Source organism: Drosophila guanche, unplaced genomic scaffold (genome assembly GCF_900245975.1).
Source record: "Drosophila guanche unplaced genomic scaffold, DGUA_6, whole genome shotgun sequence".
Lineage (NCBI taxonomy): Eukaryota > Metazoa > Arthropoda > Insecta > Diptera > Drosophilidae > Drosophila > Drosophila guanche.
The window spans coordinates 2603902-2624288 of record NW_022995748.1 but is presented as its reverse complement, the minus strand read 5'-3'; the positions used below and the strand labels follow the sequence as shown (position 1 = coordinate 2624288).

General features: G+C 46.6%; 7 protein-coding genes across 9 annotated transcripts; 4 read left to right on the top strand and 3 right to left on the bottom strand.

The window, feature by feature from the left end:
• Positions 1–1389: 1389 nt before the first annotated feature.
• LOC117584175 lies at positions 1390–3558 on the bottom strand. Of its 2 annotated transcripts, XM_034272941.1 has the most exons (5): positions 3516–3532; positions 3253–3448; positions 3092–3194; positions 2087–3038; positions 1390–2015 (listed from the first exon to the last, which is right to left on the bottom strand). In XM_034272941.1, exons 2-5 carry the CDS (start codon positions 3432–3434, stop codon positions 1618–1620), a joined length of 1635 nt encoding a protein of 544 aa, XP_034128832.1. In that variant the 5' UTR covers positions 3435–3448; positions 3516–3532; the 3' UTR covers positions 1390–1617. The 2 variants fall into 2 exon arrangements, with proteins under 2 accessions (XP_034128832.1, XP_034128833.1); XM_034272942.1 differs by having other exon boundaries at positions 1390–2006; positions 3253–3558.
• Positions 3559–4317: 759 nt separating this feature from the next.
• On the bottom strand, positions 4318–5173 carry LOC117583930 (seminal metalloprotease 1). The gene is made up of 2 exons (XM_034272611.1): positions 4957–5173; positions 4318–4900 (listed from the first exon to the last, which is right to left on the bottom strand). The coding sequence occupies exons 1-2, from the start codon at positions 5171–5173 to the stop codon at positions 4353–4355; spliced, it is 765 nt and encodes a 254-aa protein (XP_034128502.1). The 3' UTR covers positions 4318–4352.
• A 4412-nt stretch (positions 5174–9585) lies between these two features.
• Positions 9586–10975, top strand: LOC117584176 (odorant receptor 35a). The gene is made up of 4 exons (XM_034272943.1): positions 9586–10467; positions 10520–10615; positions 10671–10853; positions 10907–10975. Exons 1-4 carry the CDS (start codon positions 9586–9588, stop codon positions 10973–10975), a joined length of 1230 nt encoding a protein of 409 aa, XP_034128834.1.
• A 3053-nt stretch (positions 10976–14028) lies between these two features.
• LOC117584181 (zinc metalloproteinase nas-13) lies at positions 14029–15296 on the bottom strand. The gene is made up of 2 exons (XM_034272949.1): positions 15075–15296; positions 14029–15016 (listed from the first exon to the last, which is right to left on the bottom strand). The coding sequence occupies exons 1-2, from the start codon at positions 15283–15285 to the stop codon at positions 14481–14483; spliced, it is 747 nt and encodes a 248-aa protein (XP_034128840.1). The 5' UTR covers positions 15286–15296; the 3' UTR covers positions 14029–14480.
• Positions 15297–16325: 1029 nt separating this feature from the next.
• Positions 16326–17210, top strand: LOC117584180 (seminal metalloprotease 1-like). The gene is made up of 2 exons (XM_034272947.1): positions 16326–16568; positions 16633–17210. The coding sequence occupies exons 1-2, from the start codon at positions 16352–16354 to the stop codon at positions 17178–17180; spliced, it is 765 nt and encodes a 254-aa protein (XP_034128838.1). The 5' UTR covers positions 16326–16351; the 3' UTR covers positions 17181–17210.
• Positions 17211–17348: 138 nt separating this feature from the next.
• On the top strand, positions 17349–18629 carry LOC117584179 (seminal metalloprotease 1-like). 2 transcript variants are annotated; one of them, XM_034272945.1, is made up of 2 exons: positions 17349–17593; positions 17670–18629. In XM_034272945.1, the coding sequence occupies exons 1-2, from the start codon at positions 17365–17367 to the stop codon at positions 18206–18208; spliced, it is 768 nt and encodes a 255-aa protein (XP_034128836.1). In that variant the 5' UTR covers positions 17349–17364; the 3' UTR covers positions 18209–18629. The 2 variants fall into 2 exon arrangements, with proteins under 2 accessions (XP_034128836.1, XP_034128837.1); XM_034272946.1 differs by having other exon boundaries at positions 17458–17593; positions 17693–18629.
• Positions 18630–19421: 792 nt separating this feature from the next.
• LOC117584177 (seminal metalloprotease 1) lies at positions 19422–20387 on the top strand. Its single transcript, XM_034272944.1, has one exon. The coding sequence runs from the start codon at positions 19458–19460 to the stop codon at positions 20244–20246; it is 789 nt and encodes a 262-aa protein (XP_034128835.1). The 5' UTR covers positions 19422–19457; the 3' UTR covers positions 20247–20387.

The following is a 20387-nucleotide window of genomic DNA, read 5'->3' as shown; positions in this document are numbered from 1 at the left end:
TGCACCTTCCCCAAAAGTTTCATCGTGGATTATGCAAAAAGTTTTTCATTAATGTAGGATTTAGATATTTTTTCACGCTCTGTAACTGCTTTTTCCTCTTCTCTCTGGTCCCGCTGAGCTTTACTGGTGCGCATTTTTTTGCACAGTTTCCTCGTTTCGTTTTTCGACTATTCGACTATTCTCTTTGGCTTTTTTCCTGCGTTCTGGTTGTTGACAACGCAACTTTGGTCCCAGGATACGGTAACTTTTGTTCACCGCACCGCAGCGCCAAGCTCCGAGCTCCGAGCGCCGAGCGGAGTGCAATGAAACTTGGCACCACCGCAAAACACAGATACGTTTGGATGGATGGATAGACAGCTAGACAAACACTTAACAACAGAACCCATGAAGATGCCACAAAGCGAATTTGCCTTCCCAAAAGCTGAAAAGGCAAACAAAGAGTGGATTAAAAGGCAAGACGAAGACTTCAAGAAATTGGTTGTATTCGAATGCAACTTTATAAGTTTATGCAGTGTTTGGTGTGTTTGTAGGTTAGCATAGCGAAATGAAGTAGGGAAAGAGTACAATGGATGGGTGATATAAACATATCAAAAATACTTTCATATAATTATATTATGGGTCATTTTCCATTTTGCCAAAAGCCTGAATCTCCCTGTTCCTGTTCAACTACTCTCACTCTGCTCAGAAAAGTTGTTTCAATTCATGTAGCATATGGCTAGGGCCCATCGGCAACTCCGCTGCCTTGCAATTAATTTATTATCAAATTCAAACATTTCTCTCAGTGGCATTTCTGCTACATGAGTCTTTTTTTTTTGCATTCACCCACATAACTTGGACTTTCTTTCTTCTTCTACATACACACATACCCACATATACATATTTATGTATGTATGTATGTATTTTCATGTATTCTTTTTTGGTATCTGGTTTGGTGTTGGTGGTTGTTTCTTTGGAGACACTTTTGCCGCTTTGCAGTGCAAATTGTTGGGTTCTGCCGGTCGGTCGGTCTTTTGCCAGTTTCATTCTTGTAGATTTTTTTGTGTGGTTTTTATTTTCTTTTGTGGTGTTTTCGATTTGTCTGGCGGGTAGGACCGCAGAGCCCCACAGCTCTTACTTCCGCGCTTTCAGCATTTATTTGAGTGTGTAAACTTTTGCTACTTGCATTTTTTGGGGGATTTTCTGTGGCAATTTCACAGTTGGGTCCCCCCGCCCCTCTCCGTGACAACTTTGATAGTTTTGTCAAAAGTTTTTATTGCGATTTGCTGCAGCTGCAAGTCGATTCCTCCCTCGTACAAGTAATGCTCATCCAAAAGAAGAGCCACAAAAATGAATACCTGAATTCCCCAATTGATATTTTTGTATGAGACAAGAAGAAGGGGGGATCATAAATATGGAATAACCAATACAAAGCATTATTTTAATTGAGCAATAAGTCTTTTGTTGGCCAACAGACATAAATATACATAAGCAGGCTGCTCGAAACGGGCTCGGAATAAAACGTTAATGTTTCAAATAATAATTATGGTAGACACGAGTACAATATGTAGGTAAATTATAATAAATGAGGCATATAGAAGAGCATTTGTTAGCTGAATCGAAGTTTTTTTTCCTTGCCTTTCACTTGTTATCACAATTATCGATGACCACGACGTCCCCGTAGTTGGGTGGCGGCGTCTCAGGGCGAGCCGCTGCTCCTTCCATCTCGTCCGTATAGAATCGTGATGTGGCCTCAAGTGGGGTTGTGGGAGTAGAGCGCTCCCGATCGCGACTGCTGAACAGGTTGCTGCGGCTCAGGCGACGTATCAGCGTGGCGGTGTTCTGGTTGATGGTTCGATAGTACTGAGTACGGGCCGGACGGCCAAAAAGGCGGCTCACAAAGCTGTCCTGCGGACCGTAGGGCTGGCGGACGACTGCGCGCGTGGAACGCTGGGTGTTGGAACGGCGTGGATTGCGAGTCCTCTGAGGCGACCAGGTGTGAATGGTGGGCAAGGTCTCCTGCGATGGACCTAGAGCAGCTGAGCAGAGCATAGAAGGACGACGCTTGTTAATGAAGGCTCGATGTTCGATATGTCTCGATATGGCTTACCCGTTTCACCCTCGGAAGACTCTTGTGTGGATTTCTTCTTCCGCATCTCGCAGCAACTCTTGAGGCACAGGGCAAAGGTGATGATAAATATGACCATGCAGATGCCAGTGGCACCACCCACAATAAACGCCAGCTTCAGGTCATCCGGGTCGTATGTGTGAGTGCGTTCGATCTCATCTGCCAGCGGATCTCCGCCGGCAAGCAGCTGGTGGCTCACCCGCTCCAGGCAGGTGCGATACCGCATACAAAGCTTCTCCCGACTGCCCTCGCAGACGTCACTGAGGGCAGACTGTTCCTCCTCCTCGTCGCTGTTCTCCTCGCTAGAGTCCAGCTCCCGCCACACCGCCAGCACAGACTGCGGTCCCTCTTGGGTGGTGGCCTCTAGGTTCTTGATGCGTTCGAATTTCATGGTCTGCCGTTCCTGCAGCTCTAGCTGGACCTCCTCCGGCGGTGGCTGTGGTTCCTCCTCAACGCAGTCACTCATGAAGATGGCCACTCCTCGCTGACGCAGTCCGGTGGACACTTTGGTCAAGGCGCGATCGCAGTTGAAGGGATTCTCCTCCAGATTCAGTGAGGCGAGGTAGCGAGGTGCGTGGAAAACCCCCGAGCTCAGGGTGAGGAGAAGGTTCTGAGCAAGATCCAACTGGCGCAGCTGGGGCAGGGCACTCAGGAGCTCTGCGCCCAGTTGGTTGATCCGAGAGTTGCGCAAGTTGAGGGAGCGCAGCGAAGGGCTCCTCAGCAGTGGACCAGTCCCCAGGGTGGCGAGCTTGTTTCCCTCCAGATTGAGATGAATCAACTGGGCATTGGACTCCACCAGGTGTTCGTCGATTTGTTCCAGGCGGTTGTAGGACAGATCCAAGTGTCGCAATCTCCGCAGCTCCGCAAAGCCATCAACGTACAGCGTGTGGATGGCATTATGGGCCAGGGTGAGGTTAACCAAGTGAACTGTGCTCTGTGGGTCATTGGATAATGCTAAGATCTCGATACGAAAACGCCTCGACCTACCTGGAAGGAGTCATCGTCTATGCTGGTGATATCATTGTAGCTCAGATCCAACAACTCCACCGTTTTGGGCATTTCTATATTGGCACTTATCAAGCGTTTGGCACTGGAACAAAACGGGAATATATTAGATGGAGCAATGATAAAAGCAAGTTGGTACTCACCTGCACACCGCTCGATTGCGTTTTTCATGGAGATCACACTGACAGACTGTGGGGCAGTACATCTGCAACTGGGTCTTGCTGCGGCACACCTGGAGCAGCACGCAGAGCAGGAGGCCCACGTAGAGGAGTATCTGCTTGAGACCCAACCACATCTTAGGTTTGATCACGCATTGCAGAGCCATAAGTATTCTTTTTGCTATTGGGAGGGGCTTCCTCAGTTAGAGCTTCGTCATTTTCGCCCTCTTGGCGCTACTGAGACTTACGACTTATGTTGTTAGTGCTCCGATTTGTTTCACTGACTGAGCGAATTGACTTTCGAACCAAATAATGACTAACTGGCGCGCTGCCTTCCAATGTTTGGGTACATGGCTTCGCCCAGGCCCAGCCTGCTCCTGTATCGACTGGGCTGCTTAGGCTATTAATGTGCTCTATCGCTGCCCTACACTTCCAGTAAGATAAGATAAGCTGCCTTGCTGGTATCTAATCAGCTGGCAGCAGACTTTTTGGGCAGAGAGTGAGTGAGAGTAGGTCGAGTCACATTGCAATTGTTTGGCATATGAATACCTATAGGAACCTAAAATAGTAACTGATAACCGATAATGCTTTACTTATGCTCTACTTTCACTTACCCTACCGAAGTAATTGTTACTTTTTTGATACTTTTTAATAACAAGAGAAAACTACTTAAAGTGCTGAAATGTATTTTAAGAAGTAGCAAATGGGTTGCGGGCTGTTTGCCATCAGAATTATAATTACTTCAACATTCATTTGGGAACACTACACTACGATTGATGTCCCATCAAAGCACCAGAGCTGAGACTGCTCAGCAAGAGCAAGTGCATAAGCCGCGCCAACATTGTGGACTGATCGAAAATATGAAATTGCTAACAACAAATCGAAAGGCGAGAAGTGGCGAACAATTACTTAAGACTAATTAGCGATAAGATTAACAGAAACTTAACAGCCAATCTATGTACAATAGCCCAACAATGAGCATTGAGTTGGCAAACCATTAACATTCGTCGCGAGAGAACGTCAATCAAACACTTTTAAGCTGTCATCGTTTTTATGCACTTATGCAGAATATTTATTGTACAATTTTACAATTGAATAGGACATTTGTACATGGTATTCAGACGCTGAATATCTGTTTCACTCATGGACAGACGTTGCCCCATCAGGGACTGTCCCTCCGGCCTAATGGCCACAATAGTCGGCTCGCCATTGACAGAGAATGCCAGTGAACTATAATGTAATATGCTACCATAGTCATAGGGCTGATCGTAGTTGCCAACATCGGTGTCCTCGTACTTGACAAAGTTTTTAGCATGGCCCTCAGAGATATTCTCCTCCACAATCCGCACAAACTCGTCACGGTCCGGGGAGCATTGCTGGTGATGGAAGCCCAGAGTGTGGAGCAGCTCATGCTGGATGGTACCCAGCTTGAAGCAGCCCTTGTCCAGCACGTTCGGCTTCAACTTGACAGTTCTTTCGCCAGGCTGGTAGCCCACCTTCGAGCTGCATCCTGACGTCGAGGTGGTTACAAAAAGATAATTTTCTTCCAGCTCGTTGGCGGGCACGAAGCGAATGCAAGAGGATCGCTCAATGATCTGCATTCCCAGCTTAATGAAGGCCACTTGGGCAGCATCTGTAATCAAGGGGAGTTTGAGAAGTTGTTTCTTCTCGCTTTGGAATCTCCCTTACCGAAATCCTCGTCTATCCTGTAGGGAACCGTTGCATTCGGCCAGCGACGCGTTTCGCTCAGCTGGCCATTCCGCTCAAAGTCTACTTCCATGTCGCCTTGAAAGTAGCCAGCCGTAAGCTCAGGATCTGTTTCCACATTGAAATTACTATAGGGAGCAGCTAAAGCACTGGAGCTGAGAGTGGCAACCAAGGCCAAGTGAATCCAAGCCGCAATCATTTTCGACTGAGCGAAAAATATTTGATTCTGCACCAATCGACTGTTAATATGGTACGTAATCGCTGGATAAGGAATTATAAAATTATAAGTACCCACGGAAGAGTATTATCGATAAGAGCTATCATAATTCGCAGCACTGAAGTTCACTGCTAAGATTTTTGTTGCATATTTGTGGGAGGACGATGGCGAGGGCTGTGGCGAAACTTTTGAAATTGCACTACTGACTCTTCACTTCACTTCACTTCACTCTCTCTGTGGGTAGCGAAACACTTTCATCCGCTGCATCTGCATCTGCCAACAGACCAACAGAAAAATACTTCAAGTCCGGCCTGGGGCCTTTTGGCCAACAGTGCAAGTTGATCGTCAACCAGAACAGCGAAGACTCGAGGCTAGTTAACAGCCCAGCTTGGGCTTCCGTTGCTGCAGCTCAGTCCCAGTCCCTGGCCAAGATGTAATGGATAGAATCCAGTTGTCCGCTCCCCTTCCTCCGCCAGCTTACGACTGAGCTTCCGCACTCGGTTTGCTGCCTTTACTCGTAATTTATGGCCATGGCCAGGCAACTACGACAAGGACCACTATGGCGCCTTCTGTCAGTCACAATGGGGCGTGGCCAGTGGTTGGCACTTCCGCTGTTTTCTCGGCTTTCTCGGCTTTCTCGGATCTGCCGCTTCCCAAGAGCCCCCATCGAATGATCACCGCAATGTGCAACAAAAATGAAAACTTTTCCACACACATTCGCAGCTCTGGGTTTTTTCGTTTTGGCGCGAGCTGGACCGTCGGAAATAGTTAACTTTTATATGCATTTCAAATCAGAAAGTTTTGCATTCAAACTTTATTAAAATTACGCTTGAAGCTCGGTGCCAATGGTGCCCGACCAGCTAACTCCTCGACTGAACGAATCCAAAGCCTGGCTATTTGATTTTTTTTCTCAATTTTAATTGTTAGTTCAAAATGTTGGTCGCCATCTTCATGGCCAACCCATCCCTCGGGGGTTTCCGTTTCTTTGTTTCTAGAATTTTAGGAGTGCAGTAAATTAAATAGGGAATAAAACAATTGTTTAAAACCCCATTTTCTAGTAGTTATCTCTATAACACCCTATGTAATCCCTACCCATAATGGGTATAAATAGTTGAATTTGGTTTGGTTCAAAAGGCAGCAAAACATTCTTCCATATTTCGTAATTATCTCAGTGTAAGTAGATAATTTGCGACAGTCTGCCTTGGGGCAGTGTATTCCATCTTCTTCCAAGTGAAAGGGGAAAAATTCCTAGTTTTCCTTTCTAGTTTTTTGGTCGCACATTTGCATTGTTGTTGTGACTGCTGGCGCCTTTTTGTGGTATCTGCTCCTCCCCTTCGGCCACTTTGTCCTTATCCCATTTTGCGCCCCTCCTCTCTCTGGGCGCCCGCACTAATGACCGACATTGCTTCCTAATTACAAAAGTTTTGCATGCACTCGCTGCACTCACAATGGAGGGCTTCGAGGGCACGGCCAGGACAGCTAAATTTTTGGCTAAATTACAAAAAAAAAGCGAAAAATGTTGGAGTTTATTTTATTTCCTTTATTTAATGTTTGAGCGCTTAAAGTTGAGCTTTTCATTTGGTTTTTAGTGGCACTAACTAACGACTCCATTAACCCAACGCGGCGCGAAGCCCCGTCAGACGAAGGCAGCCGCAGTACACATGTTTCGACGGTCAAAAGACCATGAAAACAACAAAAAAAGATACCAACAAATGTTGCTTACAGGCTGGGGACGAGTCTCTTTCAGTATATTCCAGTTACACATATGTCATGTGACACATGGCAACCCCGCAACACGACCAGGCCCAGGCCCAGAACCAAGCCTAGGCCCTGTCCCAGGCCCTGTCACCCACATCGCGTTCTGGCCTGCTCCACACTTAATGATAAACAATGCTTGCGGTCAGTTTAACATGCCGCGCTATTACCCTGGCACTCTGCCACTCTTTCGGCACAGCCAACGCCGAGCAACTCCCAACTCCCCTACATAACGAGAGGACAATTTACACGATGAAACTGAACGAGGCGACGAACGTCGCTCCAGGGTGGGGTGTTGACTTCGGGGATACCGTAGATGTTTCTCGGAAACATCTCAGGAACATTTATTGCCTAAATCTTTAAGTAAAGTATTTTGCTGTGACTATTTGGCGCCGATCTCTGGGGCTAGTCTTCTCTTTTGGATGTTCTTTCCTTTGAAAGCATGCAAGTCAGCAGAAAGGTGTCTGGTTCTATCATTTCGACCCTCGGCATCTCTTATTTCTTCTGCAGCACAAGAATACCCTCGCATATTCTAACATGCCCCGACTAACTCAGTTCCCAACCGACTAGGTATAAGTAGCAGCATGCGAAGGATAAGAAAAAGCAACAAAAACGGCATGCTTAAAAGAGCAGTAAATGAGAATTTATCCACTTGCTGGTCAGCGCGTGCCCCTGTCGCTGCTCCTCTGTCGTCACACACACACACAGACCCACATGCCACACTTACGAACACAAACAGACAAAGAGAGAGAGAGAGACGAAAACAGAGAAAGCGTCGGTCAGATGAGGGCAAAAGAGGAGTACACGCACATCGTAAAGTTTTAATCGGATGTTGTCCAGCTTTACATGACGCCATCTACTGGCTTAGAGTGCAATATCCTGTGGCACGCGATAACATCGGGCAAAAGAGTTGCTGGCCAGGAAGCGGGGGGAGCAAAAGCGGAGTCCTTGTTTATGTGAAGCGCCCGGGCAAACGCTTCAGGCCCTCTGCTTTTTGATGGCATTTCGCATGGGATGCCCACGCACAGCTACCTCACAGCCCCAGCCAACGGCCGACAGCCAACAATTCCATCCACGAGCAACAAAGAACAGTTACAGATGCCGACTCGATGCCAGGGCAAAAGCAGCAACAGCCGCTACAAAGGCTTAAAAAGCGCTCAACAGGGAAGCACAAAAAAAGCGGAGAACAAGGAAGCCGAATGAACAAAAGGGAATTATTTGGTGATGTCGAAGCATTTATGCCCTCTACACTTTGATGTTAAACAAATACAAATACAAGAGAGCTAGAAACAGCTCAATCCAAGGGATAACAGTAAAGTTTTCTTTCTCTTTCAAAGATTTAAAATGTCAATTATTACTAACAAAGTTCGTTTGCTATCGTTAAAGGCCTGTGACTTTGCGGATCAGCAAAACAAATCCATCTTACCCTTCCAGCCCCAAGTTTCAACAGAATCGCAGTGAAATGTGTTGTTCCTGTTGTGGGACTCCGTTTGGTCAGTCACTTGGCTAGACCAAACAGTTGCTCCGCGCACTCTTGGCTGGACAGGATGTCCAGAAGGGAGCCCACCAACCCACAGACACGCAAACACACACCACGCAGCCAGCCGACCGACGAACGTCGTTGTCATTGTCGTGACAGGAAATTAAGATGAATGTGGCGAGCAAACTGCAGTTTCTACGGCGAACACCCGCCAGGCCCGGAGTTGAGGCCACTCCGTTCTCCTCTGTTGTGTTTTGCTGCCTTATTGTCGTTTTTCTATTCGGTTAGACAGTGGAGGGACTGCTGCCCCTTAAAATATTCATAACACAAACTGTTGCCACTATCTCCAGTGCAGACCACAGACGCTATAGGGGGCTAGGGGCGCTCTGGACTTGATGGGCGGAGAGAGACAAATGGCATCGCTGGGAGACACTCTGGCAAAAGCTGGCAAAAGCTGCGAAAGTTGCGCGTTTGAATTAATTGATTTTTATGAATTTGTTAAGTAAGTTTTTTATGCCCCAGAAGCAAAAGGAGAAGCCAGCTATGCAAATGCAAATGAATGCAAGATGTAAGAGAGAGGTGCGAAGTTGGACACTATTTCATGGGATGTTGTGGGTTGCTACCAGAGTGCTAAAACATGTTTGATAATTATAATAAACTTTACGATTAGTGCAAGAGCAAGAGCGCTATGCTTATAAATAGGAAAGTGACTTCGGGTCAGTAGGATTACTCTTTGAAATCCTCTTTCAAAAAGTGTGTATTTCTGACGTTGGAAAGTTAAAGAAATTAAATTTCGATTTGTTAATATTTAATATAACATTTCCAGTTGTTTCTTTTCCTCCTGTTGTGCGTTTTCTGAGTTTGTTTACTTTTGTTGACACGATTACCTGCTCCTCGCCTTACTGCCCGAAGGCATACTCAAATATCTGAGAACGAGCCATTACATCGTAAATGAGGCAATATTAATGTAAAACTTTCAAATGTTCCCGCTCCACTCGAGCGTTTAGGATAATAACTTAATTGAGCCATTGCACGCATGGGAGAGTTCATTTAAAAGTTGGGAAACTGTCAACGGGGCTGCCTCTCAGAGTAATCCTTGATGTTCGAGCATATTTAAGCCGGGGAGGTGAAAGCATTTCGTCGCAGTCTTGACTCCATTATGGTTCGTTACGTGCCTCGTTTGGCAGATGGTCACAGGGTAGAGCTGGCCTGGCCATTGGCTCTGTTTCGGCTGAATCATATATTTTGGCCACTGGATCCTAGTACAGGAAGATGGGGAAGGTATCTCGACCGTGCTCTGGCTGTGCTGGGCTGTCTGATCTTTTTGCAGCACAACGATGCCGAGCTGAGGTATCTCCGCCTGGAGGCGTCCAACCTGAATATGGATGCGTTTCTCACGGGAATGCCCACTTACCTGATACTCGTCGAAGCTCAGTTCCGCAGTATGCACATTCTACTCCACTTCGAGGAGCTTCAGCAGTTCTTGCAGCGCTTTTACTTCACCATTTACATTGATCCCAGGAAGGAGCCGGACATGTTCCGTCGGGTGGATGGAACAATGCTTGTTAATCGGATGGTCTCCGCCATGTATGGAGCCGTTATCTCTGGCTACCTCATCTCTCCAATTCTATCCGTCATCAACAGGCGCAAGGATTTTCTGTACTCGATGATATTTCCCTTTAATACAGAGCCGCTGTCCATATTTATTCCACTGTTGCTCAGCAATGTCTGGGTTGGCATTATCATTGATTCCATGATGTTTGGCGAGACGAGTTTGCTCTGCGAACTGATTGTTCATCTGAATGGGCGCTACCTACTGCTCAAGAGGGACTTGGAGGAGTCCATTCAGACGATACTGGCAGATCGACAGCGTCCTCACATGGCTAGGCAGTTGAAGGAGCTGATTATCGAGACGCTGCGCAAGAATGTGGCTCTGAATAAATTTGGCGAGCAGCTGGAGAGCCAGTATACGGTGAGAGTATTCATCATGTTTGCCTTCGCAGCGGGCCTGCTGTGTGCCCTGTCCTTCAAGGCCTATACGGTGGGTTGTCCTATGAAAGATGGATTTGAAATTTACACGGTTTCCTCTGCAGAACCCCATGGCCAACTACATCTATGCCATTTGGTTTGGTGCCAAGACAGTGGAACTGCTATCATTGGGGGAGCTCGGCTCCACTTTGGCTTACACTGTGAGTAGTTCCACAGTCACCTCTTAGATGATCCCAACTATTGTCCATCATGCAGACGGACTCCCTCAGCTCCATGTACTATCTCACCCACTGGGAGCAGGTGCTCGTACACTCCACCAATACCCAGGAGAACCTGCGCCTGCTGAAGCTCATCAATCTGGCCATTGAGATGAACAGCAAGCCCTTCTACGTGACGGGTCTGAGATACTTTCGTGTTAGTCTCCAAGCGGGCATAAAGGTGCGTAGCTTCGTAGTTTCGTTATCCCTGGCAGCGTCATTTCCGGCTCGCAGATATTGCAGGCGTCCTTCTCGTACTTCACGTTTCTCACCTCGATGCAGCGTCGACAAATGAGCAATTAAATAATTCACAGTCCTTAATGGAGCTCAATTCACAATGCAGAACCCCTCTAGTCCGCTGATACAAATGATTGCATATTAAAAGTCAATTAAGGCTGAATTAATTTTAATTAAATTAAATTGATAAGAGGCGCTGGCTCACACGCATCATTGACTTTTGCCTCTTCTGATCGGTTTGTGCCTGTGTATGTGGGGCGCCCGGGAGTTCGCAATAAAATATTCATGACTTCTGTGCAGCAGCAAAAACTTGCAAAAAGTTAATACAACTTTTGCCTCTGCCTGTGGGTAATGAAATTAGAATATTCGCTAGGCGAAGGAGCACGAAAAATGCGGATTTTCAGCTTCCATGTTTTTGCATCTCTTTAAATGATCAGCGGACATTTAGTTCGGGCTGGAAGCGGCATCAGAGTCGGCATCAGAGTCGGCATCAGAGTCGGAGTCAGCGTCGGCGTAGGCGATAAATCTTTAGCGTCTGCGGAGCTCTTTCTATCGCTCCTCCCAGTATGTTTCAATTTCCTCTGGCACGAACATTTTGGTAAATTAATCCATTAAAGTTCCGCCATGAAAATGCACAAAAGTTTTCACATAAAAACACCATGCATCCCACTCGCTCGTTCCCTGTTGAGTTTAGGCCGTATTTCTCTTTCTCTATCTCTTTGGCATAACTCCATCTAAAAATGAAGTCGAACTTCGTCGAGCTCATTGATAATTAGACTCCGTCGACGCCTGCAACTCAGGCTCCTCCCATTAGCCAATTTGTACTTCATTAGCGTCGTGTTGTTCGGTCGAAACATTGGAAAGGCTCGCCTGGATCGAAGCTTGGCTAATGAGTTCCGGTTCGCCATGACCGGTTATGGGTCGAAAGGGGCATTTACTCATTTTACACAAAGATCTGATGGAATTCCCCGTATGGCAAGTACAGCAGCTTGATTAGTTTTCAGTCAGAGGCTATGTAGATAAGCATTGACTGCACTGACTCCTTATAATGCTGCCTAATGGACGGACATAATGTCTGCCCTGCACTCGGAATCCCTTATCGCTCCCTCTAGCTTTGCTGAACTTTTGTGCTAACCGCTGAAAATGTTATATTTATGCTCGTGTTGCCAACTGAAGCTAAAAGCAAATACACAAACGGATAGGGGACAGGGGGGGGAGACACAGGGAGGGCCAGCGAGTGTAGCAAAACTTTTTAGCTTGTAATTATCATTAGCGATATTGTGTCTAAACTTTTCAAGCCGCGTATGAAGCGCAGGGGAATGGCGTGGAAAGAGCTTTTCACACCCCAAGAACTTTAACTTGGTTCAACTTTGATTTGAATGCCGCTGCCGAAAGGGGGGCTCTGGCGCTAAATCAATTACACCGAAAAAGAAGAAACTTGTTAATTGACAGATAAAAGCGGAACGGAACGGAACGGAACGCTTCCTTTATTTCCCTGCATTTCGTTCGTTTCGTGTCATGCAATATACTTTTTCAGCAGAATGCCTAATTAATTTTAAATGCACTTTACAAGTTTCCACCCACGAGAAAATCCATCCAAGCGAGAACTTACCTTTGCGCCACGGATTTAAATCAACTTTTTGACCAAAAAAGGTGCAACAGCAAAACCTGGAAGAAAGCTCATTCATGTGTGACTGCATTTGTCAGTGCCTGACTCTGGCTCTGACTCGAGCTCAGAACCTGTCTCTGCCTCTGTGAGCTGTGTGTGTGTGTGTGTGTAATTATGTCTGAGATTGTGCCCACAGTCATGGCGGTGCTTTTACTACAGCTGTCTTTAATATGGCACCGCAGCCCTCATCCTGTGGCATGTCCCCATGGCATCCCTTACCACTCCCGCCCTGTCGACAACGTCAAAAGTTTTTGTGGCTGTCCCTGCCTCACTCCGAATCGCTGATGTGTTGGCATTTGCTTTTGCTTTTACTCGCTGGCTGCTTTAAGTGGAGGTCTTGAGATATTTTTCAGGGCTTGCCTTCGCCACGCTGTTCGTATGCAGCTCGTCTGCCACACTGAGAGAAATGATCAGAAACTCCAGTTGAAATGGATTCTGTATGTAAGTAACATTTCCATTTGATTTTAATGTGTCTGTCTTGCAGTGTAATTCTGCTTAAGTATTCTTATATCCCTATAGTTGCTGTTGTTGCTCTTGTTACTGCTGGTGGGTTTTCGGCTTTTGCCTTGGCTCGTAAAGTCGCAGGAAGTTATTATCCTAAAAACTTTACCCCTGGGGGCAATACAAACAAAGGCGTAGCAGGGCAACAAAGCGCAGCATTCATGTCTGACTATGAAATGGCTATGGCTGCACTCGCCCAGACCTCCACCGAGTGTATCCCAGACCCCCTTGCCCCTTGCCCCCTGCTCCCCCACCCACACACATGCGTCTGCTCTTCTATGCATGAAAACAGAATGTCATAAAATTAGAACGATCATAAGCAGGGCGGATGGGCGAGGAGACGGGGAGACGAGGAGACAGGCACAGCACAAAGAAAAGACCAAGGAAAAGAAAAGCTAGCCGAGCCGAGCCGAGCTGGCTGACTTTTTTACTGCTCTTGGCGAAAAGTTGATGGCCAGGCGTCCTAGTGCCCTGCCCGCCTTAACCCATTAAATCCTCTTTATTATTGCAGAAATATTTTCCTAAAATAAAAAGCAAAGAAATCCCCAAGAAATTATTACTGGAAAGAGTGATAATCGCCCTGGGTTGCTGGCCAAGAGTGCAAATATAAAAAAGGAAACGTTTTCAATAAGTTGAGTGTGGAAAATGGCAAATGTGTACAGAGCGACACTCTTGAAGCACAAATATTTCAACACTTTTGGTGCCACATTATTGCATTATTATCTATAATTTTTTCGAGCGGACTTTCTTTAGGCAACAAAGAAAATTCGATCAAGGCCAGCTTAAGGTTCCTAAGCATTGGCGTTAATGCAGCCTACTTGCCTTACTGATAAGGCCCCAGACTAGCAGGACTAACAATCGTTCCCTGGCCAACGATATTAGCCCATCTTTAGTTGCAGCTAAAAAAGCGAATGCATTGCTTGCATAAATTAAATGTTTACGACTTCCGTTTGGTGTGCTGGTAGCTCTGGAGGAGCTTTGGCTTTACTACAATTTGTGCCATTAAAAAACCAAATATATGTATATGTATATGCGAGTCCTTGTGTGAAAGGAAAGATAGAAGGGGAAGAGGATTCGCCGGCATACAGGAGAGAGTTCGCAGATAGTTGGTGGTCCTGGGATTACGAGCCATGGCTGCCGGGTGGCAGTAGCTGGCAGGTTGGTTAGTTGCCCAGCGCGCTAATTTTTAATTACGACCACTAAATATTCAATTTTTAGTTGCCGGCAAAGGCAAACACTTCCTTTACCATGGCTAGAGCTTTTTGTTTTGTGGATTAACGGCGCTGCCAGTGGGGAGGAGATTCTTGTTTCCTGTCAAGTGCAACAACTCGTTGGAATTGCAAATGTTGCGATTACTTGGAGAAAGGATGCGGTCTAGCAGTGTGCGGCATACACATAGGTCTATTGTTGCCTTTTGCTTCCCTGGCAGTACATGCGGTTAAGCTTCCTCACATCATTTGCGCTCAGTCCTTCTGCCTGCCCAATCTTCACATCTTTCTGAAGAGGAACTATCGTGGGTAGCCCGTTCTTGGAGAATGCATACTCGCCATAGTGCATGATGCTCTCATAGTCGTAGCCAAGCTTCAAATCTGTCGCTTCGCTGGCCGCAATCAGTCTGAAGTTGTGTTCGAAGCCGGGCTTCAGGTTCTCCGTGTAGATCTTTACGTACCGATCGCGCTTCGGGTCGCAGTGCGTGTGAAAGAGACCCAGGGAATGGAGTAGTTCGTGCTGAATAGTTCTGCTCGACATGCACCGCTCGCCAAGATTGAGCAGCTGCTGCTGTCTGCCCAAGAAGCCAACGTATGACCAGCAGCCGGCTTCCTTTCTCTGGATGACCACCTGCAGATCCTTCGCATTCCTTGTTTTGCGAAATCGTACACAAGTTTGGGATGATATCGCTGCCATGGCTTTTTCGATTAGAGCGTTGTCCCAGGAAGCTATGGTGGTCGTAAGAAGTCTTACAGAACTTTTCATGGAATACTCCAGGATACGTACACAAGCCTTCACCAAAACTGTAGACAAGAGTGCTGCCCTTCCAATAATATCCAGACCAGGAATGAGCTATGCGAGGGCCTCCGTTCATATCCAAAAGCTGCACCTGCTCCGGTGTGAGTCTCATGTCATCGTCAGCCTCAGCTGTGGTCGGAGGACGAGCCTGGACAAGCCAAGCAATCGTGAGCAGCAATCCAAGAGTAAGATTGTGCATTTTGGAACTGTCTCCAGAGTCTTAAACGTGTGGGATTTTATACGGATTGGAGCGTACACAACATGAGTGCGGGTGGGCGATAAAAGACCGATGAACGGAATCGTAGTAAGGGTATTGACCCAAGAACTCAAAGATTTCGTGGAACCCCTTATGAGGAATTGATAAGCTGATCGCTGAAAAACCAATAATAAATCTTCCTCTTTCAAAGTGCTGTGTCGTTGTCAGATTTTGACATCAATTTATAGATATGAGAAGCCACTTCCTAATAGCTTATCAGCTAAGCTCCTGCAAATGTAGCAAAAGTAAGTCATTAGATAAGAATTAGTTGTTGGCGTGCAACTATATAAAAGCTGCAATATAATTACTACCTTTGGCATCATACCTTCATAAACACGGACAAGAGCGGAGTGAAACGGACTGTCCAACTGGGAAGCAGCTAAACTGAGTCTAATACACTCTGTTGATGCCTTACATTCCGTTTATATGTCGCACCTTTCTTTCGCATTTTGTTGTAATGATGATAAATGTCATTTAAATGTCTCCCTTACGAAATGATAATCAGTTTATTGTGTTGAAAAATTCAATTAAGTGCGCGAACATCACTGCCATTGGGCTTACATTACGGAAAGCTTCCGGGACAAGAGCTCAGTAAACGATTGTGATTAGGGGGGGGGGTGCTGTAATGGTTTGGGCTTCTTCTCTGTTGTAATATTCGGCTGAATGAAAGTGATAAAAAGGTGTCACATCTGAGGAGGTGTATGAGGAAATTGTAGCAAAGAATTTGGATGTACACGAACCCGTCGAACCCCCGTCCACAAAACCAACTGAAATGGATATACCTGAAGTGCCTAAATATCTTATAGATTACGTATTATATTTGTTTCGTGTTATGCGGGCCACATCTAAGGCTTAGATAATTCTTAGCGGTCACTGTTTGCTCAATATAGGTGGCTGTAAAATGTTTATATTGGCATATACCATAAATTGTCCATTGACCAGAAAGACTACTTCGAACCCATGTCGCTGTCCACCAAAACAGTTTTGTCGCATACGTCCGGCGAACAGTATGAAGGTTCTGGCTCTTACTCTTCTGCTCCTGGCCAGCAGCTGCTTGGCTGCCCCGGCGCCAGAGAAGGGAGACCGATTGGAGACCGATCCCGAGCTAAGCGCTGGCTACATTGAAGGCGACATGGTGCCCAGTCCTGGGGCCAGGAACGGACTACGCAACGAGACGTTCCGCTGGCCCAATCGTATCGTCTACTACTACATCAATCTGAATATCGGTAAAGCCATCCAAGCGGAACTATTAACGTGCGAGTTTGTCTGATAAAATGCATTCGAAATTAGATACTGAGCATCGCAACCACATTCTACGCGGCATCCGTTTGCTTGAGCAGAATTCCTGCCTGGTGTTTAGGGAGGCAACGACTGACCAGGAATACTACGTAAATGTTACCTCCGAGGCTGGTGGCTGTTATTCGTATGTGGGCTATCGCAATAGGGTCCAGCAGCTAAATCTGCAAAACTATGCTCTGGACACAGGCTGCTTCCGCATCGGCACCATTGTCCACGAGTTTCTGCATGCCCTCGGCTTCTACCACCAGCAAAGCACTTGGGATCGGGACGATTACGTTCGTATTGCCGAGGAGAACATTACCCCGGGCAGGGAGAGTAACTTCAACAAGTACGACAGTGACACGGTTGAGGACTATGGCGAGCTGTATGACTATGCCAGTGTCTTGCACTACACGGCCTATGCATTCTCAAAGAACGGAGAGATGACCATCATTCCTCTGCAGCAGGGAGCCGAGGAGATTATGGGGCAACGTCTGCAAATGACCCAGTCAGATATTAACAAACTAAATGTAATGTACAAGTGCCCCAGACAGCTGTAAAAGTATCCATCATAAAGAGAAATTCAAGTATCTATTGTCTAAATTTTGAATACTTCTTTTAGTTACAAACAACCTCTAAATGTATAAAGAAATGCATCGATGAGCATGACGAATGAAATAATTATGGCACTATGCCGAGTGTTGTTGAGGTTTTTTCCGCTCCAGTTTGAGTATTAGCTTGGAAATGATGAATACGTTGGCCCTGGCTCTGACCTTGCTGCTGGCCAAGCACTCTCTGAGCGCTTCCTTAAGGGACTGGCATAGGGATCCCGAGCTCTTGCCGAACTTTTTTCAGGGTGACCTCGTCAAAAGGCCCAGTATGCGGGCGAACTGGCGGAGAAATGTGATAAGCAACACGATCTATCATTGGCCAAACCGCACAGTCTTTTACTTCATTGAAAATGGCACCTTTGGTAAGCATGAAGGGCACATAAATAGTTTTATCAGGTGCATCATATGATCCGTTTCGCACAGATGAACCCCATCTACAGTATGTCCGTAGGGCAATGCACAGAATAGAAAAAATATCTTGTGTCAAATTTGTGGAGGCGTCCAGAGAACAAAAATATTTTGTCAATATAACATCGGATGAGGTCGGCTGCCATTGCGAGGACATTGGCTGGAGAAATCATCGCACGAAAGTGAATATTGGGTTAGGCGCTTTGGACCAGGGCTGCTTTCGCATGGGCTCCATAATCCATGAGCTGCTGCACGTGTTGGGCTTTGAACACCAGCACGTGGCCCACAACCGAGACGAGTATGTGCGAATCGTATGGGAAAATATTAATGCGGAAAATCGAATCAATTTCCACAACAACGAGACATACATAGGCTGGAACAACTACGGCGAGCAATACGACTACGGGAGTGTAATGCACTACATTAGTAATGCATTTGCCAAGAACATATCGCAACCAACGATTGTGGCCCTGAAAACAGGAGGCTCAAAGATGGGCCAACGTCGCGGATTGAGCAAGACAGATGTACGCAAACTAAATAAAATGTACAAGTGTCCTGGCCACGTATAAACTGTAAATGTTGAACCATAAAAGCTAAAGATTGCTGCATAAGAATTACAATTTCACGGCACACTCTACATTAAAAGCATGGCAAATGAGATATATTTCTTTCAGACGGAGTAGTGGATCTATTGGAGAGTCACTTATCGCGTAACCAGCCATCCATGAAGACTATGCATTTGATGTACGTGCTACTGGCCATATTGCTCCTTAGGGAAGCTGCGGCAGTCTGCTGCCCGGCGTCGCCCATCTGCGGCGATGGCCAAATGGTGGTCGGTGCCTATTGCGGCAACGGCAGGTGCAACGTATTCGGATGCAACTGCAAAGGTGGATGCAGAAGAAAATCGTAATAGGATGTGAGCGAAGCTCTTAGCTTTTCGTGTGGTCTAAGATCTTGTGCTCTGCAATAAAACTGAACCTTCGAGGGCAATCTCTTTTCAATGGTTGTTTTTTTTTCGGATAGTATTTGTGGGAATATCGTGGGCGCGACTGTGGATGCTTATAAGTCTCTTCTATCATCCCAAGTAGCACAACACACGGCGCCCAGAAGTATACAGCAACTCGGCAACTTTCTCACTCTTTTCGTTTTGATATCGTCTCACAGGGTAACCCACCAAGAGAGAGTTGTTTAAGAGTCGTAGTACCGAAGTCCGGCCGATCCACCATTTCATTCAGAGTATTTTTTGAGTTAGTTTCTTGAGAGACTCGAATTGGCCATTACTGTAGTCCGTGCAATGGAGCGTGGACGACCATTTGCCGGACAGATAAGACCCAAAAAGCTAGAAGACAAACGATCACTTGTGTTAGGCAAAACGATTACTCGTGTATTGGTTGTTGGGAAGTTATCAGACATTGCTGACGATTTTCAGCCCATTACTCATCATGGGGGCAGCGGTTTTAATTACTTTTTCTGATTCTGTCGGCCACTTGATATTTCAATCAGTTGGTGGTTCAATCTTTGGTTTAATATGCGTGGCTCCGTGAATGGGGAAACCTATTACGTATGAGATGTGTATCAAAAATTTACATTGCCGTTGTGGTTTATTTATTGTACAGTAGATGGGCGCCGTGCTGGACATGACAACTGCAATAAACCTTGATCTAATTGGTCGTTCCAGTTGCCATTATCAATTTGCGAAATACTTTTTGCCCGTTTGTATCTAATCTTTGTGTGGTGCGGTTCCGTTTCGATTGTACTTATGAACCGCACGTTCCGCGGCCTGGCCGTTAGTATGCGCTGAGATACAAAGCAGGCAGGATGTCGAAGCTTGGCCTAATGTTTATCCTACTTGTGTCCGTGAGGCTTAGCCAGGGCAAGCCTTTGCCACTGCCGGCGGGAGTGTACGATCCGGAGGAGGCAGGTGGCTTCGCCGGTGGAGATATGATTTTGACCGAGGAGCAACAAGCGAACTTGCAGAATGGACCCAAGGAGCGCAACGGGCTCACCAATACGCAGAGGAGGTGGCCCAACAATGAGGTGATCTACAAAATTTCGGACGACTTTGACGCCAGTCACAGGGAGGCGATTCTGAAGGGTGTGCAAACCTTGGAGCAAAACTCGTGCGTCACGTTCAGGGAAGCCACCGACCAAGATACGGCTTACCTGACAATAACAGCAAATGCTGGAGGGTGCTACACCGATGTGGGCTATCGCGCAGCACCGCAGGAAATGAACCTGGAGATCTACCCGATTGGGCAGGGCTGCTTCCGGCCCGGAACCATTCTGCACGAGTTCATGCACGCCTTGGGCTTCTACCACCAGCAGAGCTCTACGATACGCGACGATTACGTGAACGTGGTCTACGACAACATAGTGCCCGGCAAGGAGTTCAACTTCCAGAAGTACTCCGCCGCTGTGGTGACCGACTTCGATGTGGGCTACGACTACGATAGCTGCTTGCACTATCGTCCTGGTGCCTTCTCCATCAACGGCGAGGACACCATTGTGCCGCTAGACTCCAGCGCCGTGATAGGCCAGCGCCTGGGTCTTAGCCCTAAGGATATTGATAAGATCAACATCATGTACAAGTGTCCCATTCTGCTGTGATCCGGAAAGGGTTAGACGTTGTACCAATTGTGATATGTATTTCACCGGCTGAGGCGATTAGATCGGTTTTATGATCCACGCTGTCATTGTCAGTGCCATTGTATTTATAGAAATCTTAATTAAAGCCATAACTCTCCATGA

Coding starts and splice junctions, on each gene's coding strand:
- LOC117584175 (XM_034272941.1), bottom strand. CDS start 3,434: ATGGCTCTGCAATGCGTGATCAAACCTAAGATGTGGTTGGGTCTCAAG. Junction 3,195..3,252: donor CGCAATCGAGCGGTGTGCAG/GTGAGTACCAAC, acceptor GTTTTGTTCCAG/TGCCAAACGCTTGATAAGTG. Junction 2,016..2,086: donor GTCTTCCGAGGGTGAAACGG/GTAAGCCATATC, acceptor TGCTCTGCTCAG/CTGCTCTAGGTCCATCGCAG.
- LOC117583930 (XM_034272611.1), bottom strand. CDS start 5,173: ATGATTGCGGCTTGGATTCACTTGGCCTTGGTTGCCACTCTCAGCTCC. Junction 4,901..4,956: donor CAGGATAGACGAGGATTTCG/GTAAGGGAGATT, acceptor CCTTGATTACAG/ATGCTGCCCAAGTGGCCTTC.
- LOC117584176 (XM_034272943.1), top strand. CDS start 9,586: ATGGTTCGTTACGTGCCTCGTTTGGCAGATGGTCACAGGGTAGAGCTG. Junction 10,468..10,519: donor TGTCCTTCAAGGCCTATACG/GTGGGTTGTCCT, acceptor TTTCCTCTGCAG/AACCCCATGGCCAACTACAT. Junction 10,854..10,906: donor GTCTCCAAGCGGGCATAAAG/GTGCGTAGCTTC, acceptor TCCGGCTCGCAG/ATATTGCAGGCGTCCTTCTC.
- LOC117584181 (XM_034272949.1), bottom strand. CDS start 15,285: ATGCACAATCTTACTCTTGGATTGCTGCTCACGATTGCTTGGCTTGTC. Junction 15,017..15,074: donor CAGTTTTGGTGAAGGCTTGT/GTACGTATCCTG, acceptor CGACCACCATAG/CTTCCTGGGACAACGCTCTA.
- LOC117584180 (XM_034272947.1), top strand. CDS start 16,352: ATGAAGGTTCTGGCTCTTACTCTTCTGCTCCTGGCCAGCAGCTGCTTG. Junction 16,569..16,632: donor CTACATCAATCTGAATATCG/GTAAAGCCATCC, acceptor ATTCGAAATTAG/ATACTGAGCATCGCAACCAC.
- LOC117584179 (XM_034272945.1), top strand. CDS start 17,365: ATGATGAATACGTTGGCCCTGGCTCTGACCTTGCTGCTGGCCAAGCAC. Junction 17,594..17,669: donor CATTGAAAATGGCACCTTTG/GTAAGCATGAAG, acceptor AACCCCATCTAC/AGTATGTCCGTAGGGCAATG.
- LOC117584177 (XM_034272944.1), top strand. CDS start 19,458: ATGTCGAAGCTTGGCCTAATGTTTATCCTACTTGTGTCCGTGAGGCTT.